The sequence below is a fragment of the Manis javanica genome, chromosome 7, assembly GCF_040802235.1.
Source record: "Manis javanica isolate MJ-LG chromosome 7, MJ_LKY, whole genome shotgun sequence".
In the NCBI taxonomy this organism is placed as follows: domain Eukaryota; kingdom Metazoa; phylum Chordata; class Mammalia; order Pholidota; family Manidae; genus Manis; species Manis javanica.
This window is the reverse complement of record NC_133162.1, coordinates 14,496,060-14,516,830: the sequence shown is the minus strand read 5'-3', so window position 1 is coordinate 14,516,830 and position 20,771 is coordinate 14,496,060. Positions and strand designations below refer to the sequence as shown.

The window sequence follows — 20,771 nt, the reverse complement described above, 5'->3', positions numbered from 1 at the left end:
AATGTTTTAAATTAGAATGGTAAGTTTTATCATTCCAACAGGCTTAGTGCTTTTAGAAATGTGTTCCCCTTCAGGGATGATACTTCTGTGCTAGGTTTAAGCCTAGTTCATTATTCTATATTAATTTTTGTTACTGACATTACACATCTGGCAAGCTGAGGCACAATGCAATTAAATGGGATGAAAGATAAATGCCTACCTTATTTATTACTTGCACATTCTCTGGTAGTTTATAAGCTTTTAAATAATTCCTTATAGTTTCCTTGTTTCTTAAATTTGTCAAACTATTTTGCTGTGTATGACTTCTCTCTGGTGATATGATATATGAATGCTGTTTTTATTTTTTAGGGCCATATTACTAACTAAATAATATGTTACACTGGTGAATTCTTTCTAATGCATTATGGCTAAAATCAATTTATAAAAAAATGTACTATTTCTATTTCTTCATCTTTAGTTCACCTTATTGAAAAAAGTTCATTTTTTTATTAGTAGGTACATTTACTAAAATTCAGAGTTCATGATAATATTAAGGGAAAGAAGGAAATAGATTTATATTTGAATGGTGAGTTTTTAAATTCATTCTACTAAAGCCAATTTAATATTGCAGTCAGTATTACATGAATGTACTTATAGATTTTCCCCAGATTGTTTTTAGACTATGGCATATTTATGGCTATTCTATTATTACATTAACCATTAAAAGTGTTTTATTATTAAACTTATTTTCTTTTCATTAATGTTCAGGAAGATTCTCTGATAGAAAGTTGATTTTGCCATCACATATCTGTCTATCTATCAATTATCTATCTATATTTGTAGCTATGGGAGAATATAACATTGTTAAGAGTTTGTGCTTTGGGATGGTACTGGTTGGGTCCATATCCTGGCAATGCCACTGTCAACTTGGGTAATTATTTAGCCTCTTAGTGTCTCAGTTTCCTCACCATAAATGTGGCTAATTTAATTTATTGTGAGACTTAAATAAGGTACTTTACATATGAAATAATAAGTGTTCCTTGTAAATGTTAACTCTTCAATGCTAGCTATTATTATGGATATTATTATTACTGTTAATGTTATTACTAGTTATATATCAATAGGCTTAAGTATGTTAATAAAAATATATGATTCTGACTTTTGGATGAGTAATATTTTTGTCATATTATCTCCAATGTTATTTACAAAAAGAAAGAAAATAATGTTTTATGACTAGATGAAGAGCTCAATACACTACACTAGTTTGCAATGAAAGATTATCCTTGAATTCCACAAAAAATTATGAATACTTATTATACTGTGTTAGCACTTAAATTTATATACATTGTGTGAATGCTATTATAGTGTTATGAGGAAGTGGAATGGTAGAATCAGAGACAGAGATTAATTCTGATGGAGGGATCAGGGTAGGCCCTTGAGAGTTGAGAGAAATTGAAAAGCTTCAATTTTATGTGAGTATCATTATTCACATGTTTTTCATTATAGCTTATTATAAATGTAAGACAGCTAAGCTATAATGCTATTAATCTGAAAAATATTTTATATCTTGATATGTATTTGTTTTATTCAATTATTAATAAATAGATATGCTATAAGGAAATAAACTCCAAATCATGAAATATACAGACATTTTAAAAAATGCAGTCTTGTAGAACCCATAGTTTTCTTCATCTAGGCCTTACTTTTTCTGATTAGTTTACTGCAAGATGTTCAATGGGTTTAGTTGGCATGATGAATAAATTCTTTTAACATTGCATTTATAATTGGATTTAGTAAAGTCTGCTTATGTATTTATGAATTTGTCTTATAGTTCATTTGTATTTTTTTTCTAGTTTCTTGAATAGTATACTTATCTGATTTTTTCATTCTCTCTATATATTTTACTTTTAATCATGATAGAGAAACTCTTAGTTTCCAGTTAAGGGGAAAAAAGAATTTTTTCACCATAATGGCAGTTCTATTTTTACCTTTGTTTCTTCTCAGCAAAACTTAAGTTTTTCTTTTTGGCATATTATAAGTATCTGTCTATAGCAAATTTTATGGAACTATTTAATACTTCAATAAACACCCACTAGGGTATGACACACATGTTCTCTAAGACTATAGGGTAGTAAAAAGGAAGATGAATTAACTCTTTCTCTCTACCGGGATGGGGCATTTTTTTCATTTTAAACCCTTCTTGCATATTGGAGATTATACATAGAAGCTGAAAATTTATAACCAAGTGAGCATGAGCATTTCTTAAAATAAATGTAAGAAGCTTAATTCTCTCAAACTGGGAGTATTGACCTGAATAACATAAAAATGCAAAGAAATGGAAATCTTGGCATGGAGCTCTTGTTTCTATTGTTTTGATACAACGAAGTTTAAAGTTTGTATTTTCTGAGGAACTTTGTCACCCTAAGGGGCAGAGAAAAGCCAACTTGAGATTTTTAAATATTCCGAAGAGAGGCCATTAAATGAATAACTATATAACTATATGTAGATATTTAACATAATGAAATAAGCATGAAGTTATGCTTTGATGAAAGATTCTCTTTAAAATAACACTTTTATATCAACTTAATCACTTTAAGAAAACCAAGAAAGCCTTTTTAAATCATGCAGGGCTGCCTGTTTCCACTGCAAGATTTTTAAAAACTTCATTGCATAACTTCTGTAATATTTCTTGCCTGGTTGTCTTCTCTCACTATGAGTTTTTCGTTTTCCTTGGTAAAGTATCCCTCCCTCTAACTTGAGATGCTCAAAGTCTCTAGTTTTCTTTCCAAGTTCTTATCCTTTTTGTTCTTGTAAGAGCTACAAGGGCAAGAAGAACTGACAGTATGAAACTATTTGGCCCTGATATTAAACTATTAAAACTAAATAGATAATACTAAAACTAAGAAAAAATATTATCTCTCAGGTGTTTTAGGGTAATGTTTGATTGTGGTTTATAAGATGCAGTTCACTACTTTTTTTGTTAGATTCCTCTTGAAAAGAACTGTTCATGGGGCTGTGTCTCGGGCAACTGCAGACAAGCTCACTGAACACAGGAGTCCTGGGTTACTTCAGCACCTTTGTTAAACCTATGCCCTTCCTTAAGATCTCCTTTCCTATTTTTTACTTGCACACAGTTCTACTTTCTACCTACCTTAACTTAAATAAACTTGTACTTAAACGTTTGGCATTTGGTTAGCGTTTCTTAAGCTTCTAGTCTTGATGCTATAGAATATTTTCACCTCTGATTTATTAGTTTTTGACAATGAAATGTGTCGTTTGCATGTTTTCTTGTCAGTAATAAGTTCACTAATCTATCTCATGGAATTTTAAAAAATATTCAAAGATTTAGATCTACAAGTATGAATCTATTTGGGGCCAGGTAGAAACCATTATCTAAGTGTCCAATATTTCTCTTTAATTTCATTTGATGCTTAGCCCCTTATCATGTATTGTATTGTGCAATTTCATGTTGCAAGCATATGGTACTGTTTGGTTCTTCAAAAAGTGATGTTAAGATCATTGTAATTTAACAATAAAATTGGATCTTACACTTACCAATTCCTCAACTAAAGGTTGAGGAATTCCTGTTTGTTTCAAATCACAGACCTAGGATGAAAACTAAAAGCTAAATTTAAACTTGGTCATACTTCTCATATTCTAAAACACAAAACATTTATTTAGTATTCTATATAAAGTTAGAGATTAACCTTAAAAATGCTAAGCATGTAGTTTTATTCGATTTTTCTAAAAGCAAATTTTTTTAAAAAGCAAAATTTAAAATTTGGACACACACTTTTTCAAATAGTGTATAAAAACTAATTAGCAATGGTGGAACAGTTAATTATATATTAGGAATGCCAAAGCAGGTGTTTAAGAAAATATCAGCATAAATATTCTCTGTAAATATTTCATAAACATATTAAAAGCCTCCTTAGTAAATTATTTAAGAAGAAATGCCTTTTCTCTTAGAGGTCCCTTTTTTATATACCATAGGATATGAATACAATAACTTCCTATTCTCTTTATCATGTATAATTTTATCTATACCTTTTATTTTGCTTTTTCCTTATAGGCCAATCATGGATTTTATAATAATCATAATCTGTATTTTTAGACTTTAAAGGAAGTATATAACCACTTGATTGTATATTTAGTGAATATTACAGGTTGCTTTATTAAGCATTTTGAATGTTTTTTCTTTGACTAGCTGTTAAACATTTCTGTATAAGGCTACTCCTATTCAAATTAATTAGTTGAAAAACTCAATTCCATGAATTTATTATTTAAAAAGTATTCTCCGTTCGCCTCCCATTTTCATTAATGCTAATACCACCCTTTTAGGCTTAATTTCAATGTTCCCTTTGACTCCCTCTCTTCTTCCTGTCCTGCATTCTGTCCAAGCTGATCCTGGCACTGCATTCTCTCTGAGCTCCGTGTCTTCCCTGGCGTTCTGTTACCCTGATTAATTTAGACCGCCACTATTCCTTTTCTATTCTGCTGCTGCTAGGTTACAGATTACCTGAAATGGGATAGGTTTTTATTAAATATTGATTGAATTAATCAGTGAATACTCTCCCTATATACCATCTCTCTCTAATTCATCCATATATTTCCTTTATAGGAAGAGAAACAGAAACATCCTAAAAACATTTAGTGATTTTATTACCATTTCTAAAATCATTCATTTTTTGTGAAGTATCTGTGAAATAAATTAAAAACTCTTTAACAAGACTTTCAAGGCCTTTTGTACTCTGACCCCAAATACTGTTTGTGGTTTTACGTCCTGCCGTGTTGCACATCATGTGCCACTTCCTTACATCTCTTTGTCTGCACGTCCACATCTTAGCTAACAACACTGGGTTTCCTTATCAGCCAAGCTCTGAGCATTACATTAACTAAATATGTAACTAATATTTAGTGGTAGTTTGTGCAAGGACCATTGCTAAGAAGTTTGCCTAAATTTTTCCATTTTATCCTAAGCATTTTATAAAGTACACATGATCCATTCAACAGCAGTAGCAAGGAGATGGGCCTAAGCACTATGTTAAAAGTTGAGCATCAAGTGCTGGAACCAAAATTCAAATGTGTAAATACCTGACTCTGGTGCTCCAAGCCAATGTGCTCTTACATCTGCTTTGAATCTCAGATATGATCAGTGGTCGACTTTCACCCTTTCAAAGCCATAACACGAAACTGCCATCGTCCAGCTGTGTCTGTCTGTATTTTAGCCTAGTCTATTGTAATGGTTTCTGAACAGATCAGCCTCTTTCAGTTGATCTTTTTTCTGTTTCCAGGACATTCACAATATCACCCACCCTCCCACCTCATCTTCTACCACTCCTTCCTATACACCTGGTGATTCACCCTCTTGAACTACCTTTACTTCCCTGGACACCACCCTGCCTCTGAACTCCACTATTTTTCATATTTAGGCTCAAGGGAAATGTCAGCCTGAAAACTTTAGTCATTTCCCTCTGAACTTCAGGCAGTGTTCAGATGATGAGAGCCACGATGATGGCCGCCAGCGCTTCAGGAAGTCATTATTTACTTGTCTTAGTATCTAAGTAGGTCGTGAACTTCTTAATGAGAAAAATTTTGTTTCTGTCTTTTTGCTATTATCTATGTATCCCTATTGCATAAGTGGAAGTACTGTGCCTGTTATATACTCAGCACTTTTCCATATTGTTATTACAAAGAAAATATACTATTTGAATTATCTGTTTTACTCATTTTCATATAATCTAAAAGAAAAAAATAATTCAAACTTTCTAGCTAGATGGTTTACTCATTTCCACCAGTATTTTCACTTTAGAGCAAGAGGTTAAAAATTGGCCTACTATTTTTTCCATGTTGATTTTCTGCTTTCTTTTATTTTTCAGTAATAGAGCCGACAGTGAAACAATATTGGTTCCAATATGTGTATTTTACTTTGCTGTGAATGAGGATTGTTTTTAATAATTATAAATGATGTTTCATTGTTAACTCATGAAACAATGAGCAATAAGCTGATATTTTATGCATACAATTTTCATTAAGTACTGATAAGTTATATGAAGTTTAGTTAAGGGAGAAAAATTCAATTTATATAATTCTCTTCAGTTTCTAGTTTTTCTAGAGAAGATAAATAGATTCCCTCTGTCTGACTTTTCAAAGCTTACCCTCTACTATTGCCTTACTAATCTATTAATTCTGGGGTCATTTTAGCAGAATATATTATCCTATAAGTGTTATCAGCTAACTTCAAAGTATCTTTTGCACCTTACTAGATAATTTGTATTTTAAAAGATTTTTAAAAGTATATTTTGTGTAGTCTGTCTGTCAGCAGCGAATTCTTTCAAGTTCAAGGTATTGAGCTCCATGACTCCCATTACTGGTAACAGAAGGCATTTGAGTTATCATTCATATAGGATGATTTTTTTTAAATGTAGGGAGTAGTTTCTTGAGACATGGTATCATTATTTATTTCACATATTGCTAGCAACATTGTTTCTACCCAAAAGGAAAAAAAACAAAACTTTTAGTATCATAGGAAAAACAAAGAACTCCTCAAATAATGTTGTTGAACATAATGTTTTACTTTAAAGTCAAAAGCATAGAAGTGTATCTTATTATCTATTTTGAGGCATAGGAACATTCAATCTTTTCAAAATTGAAAATGTCTATTTAATAGTTTTGTTCTGACATAATTTCACTCAGAAAAGCTGTGAGTATACAAAGAGTTCCCCTAAATGCTCTCTCTCTCTCTCTCTCTCTCCCTATGTCTCGATTCAACATGCAGAACTTGATGTCCCTTTACCTCTTAAATAATTTAGGGTACATATTTTAAAAACTAGAAATTCTGTTAACCACATTATAGTTAAGGAAATTAGGAGTTAACCTTGATGCATATTATAATTTAAATATAGACCTTATTGAGATTTGACCAATTGTCCCAACATTGTTCTTTAGAGCAAAAGAAAATCCAAGATTATTAGTTGCATTTATTTACATGTCTCTTTAAACTTCTGTAATCTAGAACATTTCTTGAGTCTTTTTATATTTAATGGCATTGAATTTTTTTTGTATAAGGTCCATTTGTGTGTGTGTATGGAATGTACTACAATTTGTTTTTGTTTGACATCTCTTCATAATCATATTCTGCTTACACACTTTTGGAAGGAATGCCACTGAAGTTATGCAAAAGTCTTCTCTCCAAATCAGGAGCCACGTGCTGTCATCATTAATGTTCAATATGGACATTCCGTATTTGGTGTCTGCCAGGTTTCTTCGCTATAAAGTTATTATTTTATCCCTTAATGAAAAAGCATCTTGTTGAAGACATGTTGAGACTATGTGAATATTGTGTTATTTTGTAAAATTCCTCCCCCTAGTTTCATAGTTTTTACCAAATAGTGGTTTTTTTAATTCCATTGTTCTTTCTATACTGAGTTCTCTTTCTTCTATAATGAAGTACTTTCTCTTCCCTAGCTTATCTCTCTGTGTATTTTATCTGTGTGTCTAGCTATGCATCTATCTATGTGTATCTATCTGTCATCTATCTACTCTTTTTCATTCTTTGAACAATTCTTTATATTTTTGACATTCATCTTGTACTTTTCCTGCCCTAACTGGAAGTTAGAATTTCTCAAGCAGCCCTGGTTCCTTTAGTGGGGTCTTTGCTGCAGGGACATCATTGTTTCTGGATCATCTCAGTAGACAGAACTGAAGAATGGATGTCTGTATACACACATGCTTACATATGTGTCTAGCCACAGATATGTTTTTTTATTTACTCACAGAATGTGTAGAAAGTAGTTTTAGAAGTGCTAATTTTTCTCTAAGTTTTTTGCCTCTGTAAGAAGGAAGTCTCCTAGTTACAGTTTTAATATTTGTTTATTTTTGCCTTCAGTCAGAGAGCAAATAGTCTGTAACTATTTTTAAAGGGCACTCAGGTGAGTCCTTTTTCCCTCCTTCAGTATGGTGGTTTGTCATCTGAATAAGCGTCATTCATTTATTTCTGTTCAGTCAGCTTTTGGCCTCCTCCTCCCCCTGCCCATATCATTGATGTTATTTTCCTTTTTGAGCAAGGGAAACTTTAACATGGTCCCAAAAGTCAGGAATGCACAAAAAGTGATTTTCATTTCTACTATTACCCTGTTCTTTCCATTAAATTTTCATTCGATGCTCTGTAGTTAACATATCTCAAACCAGTCTCCATTTTTTCCCCATTAAATACACAGCACATGCATATTTTCTTATTTTTCTTATGCAAAGGGTAATGTGTTTTGTACTTATTTTCCTTTAACAATGTAACTTTTGTTCATAGAGGTCTTCCTCATTGCATGTTACAGCTCCATAGTACTACATTTTGAAAATGTACTACAACTCTATTCAACCTTTCTCCCAAGTATGAAATTTAGGTGAATTTCAGTCATTTTAAATGTCATGAACGGTGTAGTGGAAACCAGCCTTTTTGTGCATATACTGTAAGAGGTTTATCTTAGGATAAATTTCTAGAAATGAGAGTGCTAGGTTAAAAGACAAACACATTGTAGTCTTTTAAGCAATGGTTGTAGCAGTCTGCATTCCTTCCAGCAATGTACCAGAGTACCTGTTTCCACATAGCTTTGTGAATGGACTATATTTTTATGCTTTTAGTTTTTCTCTGATAGGTAAGAAAAAGTAAATCAGTGTAAATAATAAAATCTTATCATGAGTAAAATTAAACTTCTCTTCATATATTTAAGGACCATTTATGTATTTTTGGTGAATTGTCTGTTTATGTCTTTTGCTCAGTTTTCTGTTGAGATATTTTTATTCTTTTCCTTCAATTTTCCCAAAGTTCTTTACTTATTAGGAATATTATCCTTTTATCTGTTGAACAGTTCTTTCCCAAATTTGTACTGTCTTTTGACATTTTTCATGGTGATTTTTGTTTTTATCATGCTTAAGTCTTTGTATTTTACTCTTATCAAAGTTATCACTCTTGAATCAGTTAAAATGCCTTTTCCTAGGTCCTTCCTGTACATAATCCTATAAAGGAAGCCAGCTGTGTTTTCTTCTATTACTTGTACCGTTTTGCTTTTTTAATCTAGATCGCCAATGCATTTGAAGTTTAATTTTGTTTATGGTATGAGGTATGGATTAAATATATCTTTTTCTACCAGTTGTCTCATAAACATTTATTTTAAAAATCCATGATTCAAAATACAACCTTTTTTCTAAAGTTTCATTTGTATATGGTTCTATTTATGGATTTTCTATTCTACTCTGCTGATCTATTTGTCACTGACGTGCCATGATCACAGCATGATTTTAATTATAGAGGGCTTATAAATATTCTAATGTCTAGTAATACTGGTCTTTTTTTTTTAGCTTTTCTTTTTTAGTGTTTTCCTGGCTATTTTTGTACATTTATTTTTTTTATATGATTGTTATCAATTTGTCAATTTCTATAAAAACTTATTGATGTCTTTGTTGATATTGGGTTAGATTTATAAATTAGTTCAGATATAACTGACATCTTTGATGTTGGTTATTTTTTCCAATGTGTGTCTTTTCATTTATTCACAACTACTATTATGCCTCTGATGGGTTTTGCATAATTTTCATTAAAATTTGTCCTTAAGTATTTTATCTTCTCCATAGCAATTTTAAGCGAGATTTTCTGTCCTTTACCTGGTTATTATAAGAAGGGTATTTTTTTCTGTGTATTAATTTTTTTATTTGTTACCTTACTGAATTCCTTGTTGTTTGAGTTTAGCACTGATACTTTAGGGATTCCAGGCACCTATCATATCATTTGCAAATAGAGATAGTTTGACTCTTTTTTTCTAGTTCTTATGCACTAATTAATTTTTCTTATATAATTATATTAGCTAATATCTCTAATACATTGTTAATAGAAATAGACATATTGGGCAAACTTGCCTTGTTCCTTGTCGTAGCAGAAGAAATGCTTCCAATGTTTTCTTATTAAGCAAGATAATTGGCTCTGTGTGTGTGTGTGTATGTGTGTGTGTGTGTGTGTGTGCAGTTATGCTAAGAAAGTACCCTCAATTTATATTCTCTCAAATATTTTATGAGGAATAGGCATTGACTTTTGTCAAAGACTTTTTGGCATCTTCGAAGATAATCATTTTTTCTCTCTAGATTATTAAACACGTAATGTCAATGAATTTACTTATAATGAAACCTTGTAATCCTAGTTCTTATATTTATGTATTACTGAATTGCTAATTATTATTTATGTTTTCAGGTTAGCTTCAGCTTTCAAACACTAAGAACTTGTATTATATAACATAATTGAAATTAAAAAGCATATGCGGTCAGTACTGTTACATGTTGTCTAAACGTGCATAAGTTCATCCACACACAAACACATGTCTTCTATCAAGAAGCTGAAAGAATCCTAGAATATAATTTTCAGCTCTGTTATTTATTAGATGTAGAAGTGTGGACAGGCTTTTTTCTTTTATTTGAAGCTGTTCCTCTATCAAATGAATATAATACGTATTGTGCAAGGATTAAATACGTAATGTGTGTGAAAGTATTTCAGAAATATTACAGTTGTATATAGATAACAAATGTTGTCATTGTTATTGACCTACTTCACGTATTTTTAACATACTGAATACTCAATGTTTTTTCAGATGACTTGATTCAATTAAGGACTTTTTAAGCCAATTTTTAAAAAGGCAATCTCACTGAAAACAATGCAGATTTAGAAAGAGATACAATAAAAGTTCAGCAAGTTTGAATTTAAGAATTTGAACTAGTAATTTTTGGTGGTAGGACTTGGATGTGGGAAAAAAAAGCCTGGTATTTTATTTGGTATTGATGTTTGCTTTGTGAATAGGTTCTAATAATGTGTCATTCTTGCCTATATCCCAGAGATACTTTGTTCTACTGTTTTAGATAAATGAAAACTTCACATTAAAAAAGCACAATTTAAAAGGGTTTAAGTACTTAAATGGTAGTCATTAAAGGTGGTCAAGAAATTTAGCTAGAGTAAGAAAGTGAAATATGACTAGTTATTCTTTTATCAAAGAAAATGAAACATGCCTAAAGTTATTATTTTATCAAAGTAAATAAAATATACTAAATATGTAGTTCCAGTAGGGTTGGGTTAAAATTTATTTGGAGAAATATTTTTCAGTACTTATGCTTAAAACTCTTCTATTAAAAAAAAGCTGTTTTAAATATTTCACTCAACATTCAATCAGAATGTAAAATCAGAGTTGTGATTATAGATCAGAGATTAACCATTTTTACAAAGTAATCACTGTAAGTCAAAAGGCCTACTTTAAATTATGAAACCTATCATCTTTCTAGTAGAAAAAAATCACACTATCTTAAGAACAGGTTAATACATAGCAATTATAATTCTGGGGTTTTTTAGAGAAGAATGAAATTGCTAAGATGTTATTGGTATCAATATTTCATGTTCATTTATATCAAACAGAAACAACTATATTCTCTTTCACCTTTTGATAAACCACACATTGATGAAAATTTGGGCTTAGAGTTGTCAATAAAAATTTAAGTTAGAAGAATAGAATTTTAAGTCATGTGGCTATTTGAACATTTGTCAAATATAGTAAGAATTGCCAGAATTCTTACTATATTTGAAATCTTATATGTAGCATATCTGCTAAATGTCAAGTATAATTATGCTAGAAGTATACAAGGAAACTAAATAGACATGATCTCCTAACCTCCAGGAGTTATTGTTACATGTATATGACACGCAGCAATGACATAGCGACAAAAGCAGTGAGGCGCATAAACTGACTTTGAAACAAGAACTGCCTTTGATTACTTTTGGGTTTCATGTTTCTAACATATATTCATTATACACAGATTGTTTGAGTAACCCTTATAACATCTTCTTCCCTGTTATTGTTTAGTTTTGGTTATAAGTTGCTATTGCAACGTTATATTATAGGGAAACAAATATCATGTGACCACATACTACCCCTCTGGTGTATGTCTAGGCCATGACATCGTCATCATATCAAATTTGCCAAACAAAGGGCCACTGTATGATGATTTCATAGGTGCTTATTCAGCATAAAAGATAACCTCAAGTGCCGAAAATAGCACAATAATTTCAGCACTCTCATGAAGTATAAATCATAAGCAACTGAATTTAAAATACATTTGTGCCATTTTTGCCTGAAATCCGGCAGCACGAGGGACTTGTCTCAAAATGAGCTTACATTAAAAAGTCTTTTAACATAATTTTTTTGTCTCAGAAATTAGTAAAGATACTATAGAATAATTAGTTTAGGAAACTGCAAGCATAGCTATTATCCTGTGCTGCCATAAAGGATAAGTAAAAAGTTTATCCAAGTGTTTAAATATTAATGTGCATCATTTCTTTTTTTTAGTAAAGTTCTGAATACAAGATAGTACTGATGTGAAACTCTGCAAGTTAATATTAAAAGATATCATGGTATATTTATTCAGTATTCATGAATTATATGTTATCAATAGATCTTAGGGTCCCTTTGTTGCTCAATGAGAGTTTCCTTTATTCGTTGCAATGTTACATCTTGCCTTTCATTTCTATAATTCTTACATCTTGAGTTTCCATAGTTAATTCTATAATTTTCTTAAAGGAAATCACATTGATTTATTTAAATATTCCTTATGGAGAAAAACTCACAGTTTTATGTAGAAATTTCTTCTAGCAAAAACCAACCTCCCCTCCAAAAAAAAAAAAAACAAGCCAGGTTCTTAAAAATCTACCTAATACTGAAACTTACTTTTTGTATGTTTGTAGGGGTATATGAATTTACTTTAATTATCAATTTTTTCAAAGTAAATAATCATAAATGATTAACAAGATGCTTAGTGTTCTAGAATATTTTAAATTATGATCAAAAGCAATGATTCATTAGCTTATTTTTATATGTGTATGTAAATCAGGAAAAGACCAGTTAATTTCATTTTTATCTATAGAATGGTTTAACTGGCTGGAGGTATGCAGGAACACAATTATTCTCATTAAAGGTTTTTGAAAGTGTTAGTGACATGGTCAGCCTTGTCTCTTTAGAATATGTCTCAGGATTGGAGAGTGAATTGAAGCCTAGAAATGCTGAAAGTGGAAAGATCAGATATGTGAGTGTATTTATGTCAGTAAGAGAATGTGAGTGACAATACTTGAATGATGGCATTTGCAAAGAAGGGGTCAGATATAAGAGATTGTGAATGTGGACACTAGAACCTACCAATTGATTGGATGTTGGGCACAATAAAGTATGAATTTGTGTTTTAAATAATCAGAATGTTGCTCTTTAACAAGAGAATGCAAAGAAAATGAAACAAATTAATATGAGCCAAATTGTGTATAATTATTATACCATGGACTGTTTGTTTCAGTTAGTATTCTGAAATACTAAATCTGAGAATGATCTCAGAAGGTTAAAGGATGGTATTTGGGCAAACAGACATACTTTTAAAAATCTAATATATAAATATATATTATTGTTGGAAGTAGTAATAGTAATAGAATAGTTGTGTTTATTAAGTGCTTGAGATATGTTAAATATATTAAAGTGTATCATCTCATTTAATTATCACATCAATCCTGAGTTAAGTATTATCATTATCCTTTTGCAGATGAAGAAACTAAGCATAGAGAGGTTAAATAAATTGCCCAAGGTCACATGGCTAATGGTTGTAGATGTACATTTTAAAGCTAAGCTCTTTGATTCTTAAGCTCTCATGGTCTTTGAAACTCATTTCATTAAGCAGATATACCAAATTAGAAAATGGAAAGAAGCCCAAAGAAGAGTAAGATAAATGCCTGGATCCACATTAGGCTTCAGGATACCTCAAAGACTTTAAAGAATTTCACAACCATTTTAAATAATTGAATTTATTTCTCTTTAATTAAAAATAACTTACATGATAAACCTACTTTTTGAATGGCAGGAAAGAAATACATAATATAAAAATAAGGTCATAAAACTTTCCTTGAAATGTTGGTGCACATGTTTGTGATAGAAAATATTAAACACCATCATTTTGTTTTTGACTTGCAGCTTGTACATGCAGTGGCCATGCAAATATTTGTCATATGCACACAGGAAAATGTTTCTGCACAACTAAAGGAATAAAAGGTGACCAGTGCCAATTGTAAGTAAAAATAACTTTATAGAACTTTTGTGGATTGAGTTTGTGCTGTAAAAGTTTAGTGTCTTCCTTTTCAAGTTTAGTGTTGTGCTAAGCACCCGATGTTGTAAGCTATGCTTACTTGAATTTTATTAATTCTCATAAAAAGTAAGCCTTTTAAAATGACAGTTTTGTGGAGGTTTTAAAACAGTGCCTATAGAAAATATTTGTCTTGCATCTCTCTAAAAAACAAACACTCCAATTTTTTCTGGAAAACACATTTTATATATCAAATCTGCATGTTATCTTATAATTTTCCTCCACAACTTGTTAAATAACTCCAATGGTCCTGTGCCTTTCTCTCTTGAATCTTTCATGATGAATTCTGTTAATTTTAGTTTTCTAAGTCTTTCAACTGGTTCCTTATACTTGTTTTCTTCTTTTTCGCTGTTATTTCAGTAGACATGGACCCACTCTTACTGTTACTCTGCTCTCAGTAGTTTTATGAGTGATTTTTGTCTTTTTATAATTTAGTTGTTATTCTCAAGTTTTATTCTCTCTCCTCAAAATTAACTTTAAAAGCAGTTTGCTTCACATTACTTAAGTGTTTTTTCTTTTTTTCTTATTCATATTCATCATATATTGTATAAAAATAATTTTTATAGTTTTGAATTATATATATGCAAACACTATATTAGAAATGTTTAAGCCATAAATTCCAACTATAATAATAATAAAATTGTAAAAAAATTGAAGTTCTAGAACTATAACTATATAAACATTTTAATCCAAAGAAGTCTGTGAACCATGGAAAATGATCATTTTGTTTGTTTTTATTTAAAACAAATACATTGTTTGCTATAGAATTAGCCTGTACATTTCAAGTTAGATGGTGATATCTTTGACTAGCCACTGAGGTATCATGGGTTTCAAGTTCAGAGGCGGTGAGCAGAACCAGTTTTTATTCCTTCTCCATCGTCTCTCAACTTAAAAATGAGGTCAAAGCATAAGATCTTAAGGAAATTTCTAGTAAGGAAGGCTATTCTGGTCTTAAGCAATGAAGTTAAATCAGAGTCCTATACTGTAAACCAGAAGGATGCCTCCAACATTTGCAATGCTTAATACTGGTTGTTATAAACAGGGCCAAGTTCATGGGTGTGTGGCCCGTTCATTTGCACTAGGCCTCATACTTAGAGGGCATCATACTTGGTTTAATGCTCTGCTTTTACTATCTTAAAATTCTTAATAAATGTTCAACAAGAGCCGTACATTTTTACCTTGCACTGTTCTTTGCCTCCTTATTCCCCCAATGAATTACGTAGCAGGTTTGGAACATAAGCAACCGATATTTCATTTTTGTCCTGAGATTTCATCATGATTATAAACACTGACAATTTCATTTGTATTGCATTTTTGCATAAATGATATAACCATCCATAATAATTATTTCTTATGTGATGCAATACTTCAGTAACATATTTTTTGTTTCCAGGTAGGAGAGAACAGTATTTTAATTCATCAAAATTATGGGCTTTTAAGCTTAGATGTAGAGTTAAAGGTTTGGCATATTTATGAAATATTAAAAAATAAATTATATAGTTATGAATTCTGAAAGTACATTTTCCCCTAGTTCTTATTTATGATTTTTTATAAGCAGGGGAAATTGGAATACTAATTTGGAAAGAGTATTTTGTAGATTATCTTTGTAGATAGAATTATATTCATTACTTTGTTTTTTATTTATTTAGCTTTTGAGTGTGGGGTTATGAAAGACAAGGTCATCATTCTTAAAGCAATTATTTTCTACAGTGTGCTTATACTGGAAAAAATGCTCCTGTTAGGAAGAAAAGCTAGTCATTCAAGTCAGTAAACAATTATTAAATGAGCACTTGCCTCTATTAATGAAGATGAATAACACATGGTTTTTGCTTGAAGTGTCTTTCAGGCTAGTAGTGGAGATACTAGCCAAAATAACATACTGATTTCGTCCATTAGTGATTTGAGATGCTTATGAACCCTTCCTTCTTCCCAGGATTTCTTTGGTCCAGAAGTATGTAGTTAGACATCACATCTTCTTGTATATTTTTCATAACCACCCCAAATTGAAATTGGTTTTCTTCCTGTTGCTGTCTTTTTCCTTGCATTGTTTGTGTACTTGCCTGTATTCTTTACTAGAGTGAACTTCTTTGGGGACCATTGAATCAGTACCACAATGTAAGTGTTCAATAAATTTATTTAACGAAATGGAATGAAGAGAGTATTGAAGGAGTACTGATAAGGGAGTGACTAATTTGTCTTGGAGGGATAAGGAGAGTTTGAGCAGAGGATATCAGAGCAGGAACTTGAAGGAGGAGTTAAAATATCCTGAGTAGAGAATAGAGTAAACAGAAGGGGAAACTGCATCAGTAAAGCAAAGGAGTAAAAATGAACTTGGTCATTGCATTTCCAAGTTTTGCTTAAGGATGTAGAGAGCTGGAAAGAGCATCTCTCCTACCTTTACAATGAATGAAATAAAAGCTGGGCAAACTGCAAATTCACGAGTTGTCTTAAAACTATTGGAGAGCTGAGGTTTCAGGTAACCAAATAGCCAAAAATCTAGAGTGAGAAACAACAGCTTTTAGGAAGAGAGGAGACATGAACACTGGCTTACCTGGAGTGAAACCAAATAGGAACTTAAGAGTTGAGCTGAGGTGGTTGATAAATTAGTGCTCAAGTGTGCACTGTCAACACAATGTGAAGTTCCTGGGGGGCCACAGGAATTGGTGGAGTCCACCTCCTTTATAGAGTTTTTTCTCCCTTGAATCCCACTAGTTGCTCATGGAGAAGATTGGAGAAAACTTTAAGAATGTGTTTCCTATGGTACAAGCTGGGAGAGGGGAATGGTGGACACAATGGGTGGGGCTTTGATAGTGGGGTCAAAATATTCATTTAAAGAGGCATTGAATTATTCCTCTTGTCATGGAAAGTTCTCATTCTGACTGTGGCCTAACATACAACTGGAACTCAGAAATGTCAAGATTGGACCTTGAGGGTGTTATACCAGGAGCCATGTAGTAGAAGACCAGAGAAGGGAGAGCTTATTGATATGGTGTCACTCTCCTGAGATTTAGGATTTCATGTTTTAGTGATTATACCTGTCATTGCTAATGATTCTTTAAAGTGTGGGCGTGATGATTGCCTCTGACAAATGATGGAAGATTCTGGAACTGTCTTGGGGAAATTTTCAGCATTGGGGTCAGAAAACTTAGGAAGTTGAATGTATTGGAATGCATGCGTTATGTAATATCAGACAGCCCATTAACTGACTATTTTTTTGTGAAGGTCTTCCAGAACACTTCCTTCACTAAGAAATTAAGGAGTATAAAAGTAAGGGGAGCTCCGGAGTCTGTGAAATTCAATGATGGCTGTTCTGTGCAGGTCATGGTAGAAAGTGGAAAATATTACCAGTTGGCTGGGGTTCCTAATGTCAGTGAATATGCCAGGATTACAAAATAGTAGAGGCTAAGTGGTGGCATTAACTCTTAAACAGGGGGTGTTGGTTGGCTGGGATTTGTGGTAATGCCTGAGTGAGTTCTGGCAGCCAACTTGATTATTGTTTGACTTTTATCACCAGAAAAAAAAAATCATGAACCAATATGTAGAAGGTTGATGTCAGCTGCCGCATTGGAGAATTATGACCCTTCACTCATTTTATGGTTTTGATCTGAATCTCTGGATCCCAGAGTCTAATTAATGTAGAGTTGGGTTCCTAAAGTAGAGGAAGCTCATGCCATCTGTCAATATACACCATAAATATCCCTCCACTATTTCTCCAATAGGACCTCAAGCCATTTAGTAGATAATTGGTCATTGGAAAAGGGAGCACACATACTTTTTTCTTTTTTTTTTCTTTTTATTGACAAATAAAATATACATGTTTAATGTGTACAACTTATATAGAGATATACATATGAGTTATATATATACTTACACAAAGATTGTGAAATAATGAGCACAGATAAGATAGTTAATACATCCCTTAGCACAGCTGGTACTATTTTTCTTTATCCCTATGATTTTTTTTTCCCTTTCTTTTTCCCCGCCCTTCTCCCTCCCTTCCCACCTGTCCTCCCCAGTCCCTTTCCCTTTGGTACCTGTTAGTCCCTTCTTAGGTTCTGGGATTCTGCTGCTGTTTTGTCCCTTCAGTTTTCCTTTGTTCTTATAGGGAGCACACATACTTTTGAAGGGCTTTATGAACTACTGTTGATCACCAAAATAACATTAATTTATTCACTTAAAAAATCTGTTCAATATATTGTTGCTATGTATCTTGTGTTACATTAATATTTCAGAAGACATCATTGTGAAATTTTATAACATTTGCTGCATGTGAGGAAATAAAAAAACAAAAACAAACAAAAGCTTGTTTCTGGTTTGGTTCTGGATTAGAACTTGTCTCATCTACTCCTAATTACCAGAGAATTTCTAAATTCCAATAAAAGTCAATGAAATATTCTTATGTTTTGTACACGGTACATGTGAAACTCAAAGTATCTTGGTTGGACAAAGGAACACATTAATCTATTAGGTCAGTGGTTCTCAAAAGGGATAGAATAGCACCCTCTAGGACTTTGTGGTTTTTATAATTAATTGTCTTAAAAGTTAGTGATTAATACTGGCATTTAGAATTTAAGTGTCATGGTTCTTTTGTTAGACTGAGAACTTTGGAGAGAAGTAATAAATGGAATTTTGGTCCACATCTGTTAAGTTGCATACATTAGATCTACAAACTCATTCTGTGGTCATTTTCCTTGTCCCTAAATACTTAATTGGAGAGGATATATGCAGCAACTAGCAGACCCCTTATGCTGGCTTTTGACCTGTGGAGAAAGAACCATTAAGGTAGAAAGGGCCAAGTGGAATAAGTCCCTGAAACTCCTACCATTCACTCAGGGTCCTGTCAAGATGGTGAATCAGAAATTAGAGTTCCCATGACAAGACAATAACAGGCTGCTGAAATGGAGAAAATGAGGAAGAATTATATTCTCAAATATGAGCTGGGTCTTATTTGTAAGTGATTAATATATGAACAGGATTATGTTACAGAAAATATATGCTTCCACCACAAGCCATACATTCTATTTCTAGACCTTGGAAACTACATCACTTCTTAGGTAATAGGAAATAGAGGGGAGGTTAGAAAAAGATACAGTAATATAAGAGCTAGTACTGTGTTGTAGGCTTCTGGGAACACTCAGAGTCACCTGTTGAGAAACAGTTGGCATCCCCAAATAATTTTAATATGTAATTTCTAACATATAGGTTTCATATCATAATCCTACAAATCAAAAAGAAATATAGGATAAGAATAATATAATTGTAATCACTTTATTAATGAAATTTAGTGATATTCACAAGATGATACTAATAATAATATTTTGTTTTTAGACTCAAGTGGAGTCTCAACTATTTTCTAGACTCATGGCTTACTCAAAGATGTGTGTTGTATATTCCATGAACAGCACAGCTATTGGTGATGAGCTTTTCTGATATGATGAACACGTCTTTATTGAATTCTGAAGAAAATTATATAGACTCTATTTTCAATTTACATGGCAATTTAATTTCTAAAAAGTTCAGTGTATGTTATAAAAATGCAAAAGTGCTCTGTGTTTGTGTGAAAAATGGAGCTAGGTTCTAGCATCCAATAATGATGAAAAATGTGTTTATTTGCCATCTTATTCAAAAATTGTGTGCGATTTATATCAGTTTTTTGTTTTGTGGAGTTGCCTTGTACATTAAGGATTTCTACTCGGTCTGCCTTTCAGCCCTTTTAGTAAGTTCCATTAGGCCTCCATGATTGTGGAGACAACTGTTACCCACACATTTATCCCCATAGAGATCCACTGGCCTAATCAGTTAGTGTTTTCCTTTATCTAGCCAAAAAACTTATTGAGATCTTAGAGCAATTTACTGACTTCTAGAGAAAATTACATATTGATGGTATTCTTAGGTATTATGTTGACAGATTAATCAAAATTCGTAGCTTGATCCAGAATCATGTTTTACTTTTTTTTTTTTTTTTTTTTGAGAGGGCATCTCTCATATTTATTGATCAAATGGTTGTTAACAACAATAAAATTCAGTATAGGGGGGGTCAACGCTCAATGTACAATCATTAGTCCATCTCAAGCCTAATTCTCGTCAGTCTCCCATCTTCTGAAGCATAACGAACAAGTTCTTACATGGTGAACGAATTCTTACATAGTGAATAAATTCTTACATGGTGAACAGTACAAGGGCATTCATCACAGAAACTTTTGGTTTTGATCATGCATTATGACCTATAAACAATCAGGTCAAATATGAATATTCGTTTGATTTTTGTACTTGATTTATATGTTGATCCCACATTTCTCCCTTTATTATTATTATTTTTTTATTTTTAATAAAATGCTGAAGTGGTAGGTAGATGCAAGATAAAGGTAGAAAACATAGTTTAGTGCTGTAAGAAGGCAAATGTAGATGATCAGATGATCAGGTGTGTGCCTATGGACTAAGTATTAATCCAGGCTAGACAAGGGCAGCAAGACATCCACGGATGCAGAAGATTTCTCTCAAAGCAGGGGGGGGTGAGGTTCTGAGCCTCACCTCTGTTGATCCCCAAATTCTCACCTTATGGCCCCCCTGCGACTATGCCTGTCTTAGGTTGT

At 32.1% G+C, this 20,771-nt stretch overlaps 1 protein-coding gene across 7 annotated transcripts in view; it reads left to right on the top strand.

The window, feature by feature from the left end:
• Positions 1-20,771, top strand: part of ATRNL1 (attractin like 1) — a 718,480-nt gene that overhangs the window by 220,673 nt on the left and 477,036 nt on the right. For all 7 annotated transcript variants that reach the window (XR_012133000.1, XM_073240354.1, XM_073240356.1 and 4 more), the window contains one exon: positions 14,010-14,103. Coding sequence is in view for 6 of the 7 variants with exons in the window: in XM_073240354.1 (XP_073096455.1) it covers positions 14,010-14,103 (94 nt within the window). In the remaining variant the exon portion in view is untranslated. Of the gene's footprint in view, positions 1-14,009; positions 14,104-20,771 lie in introns of those variants that run through there.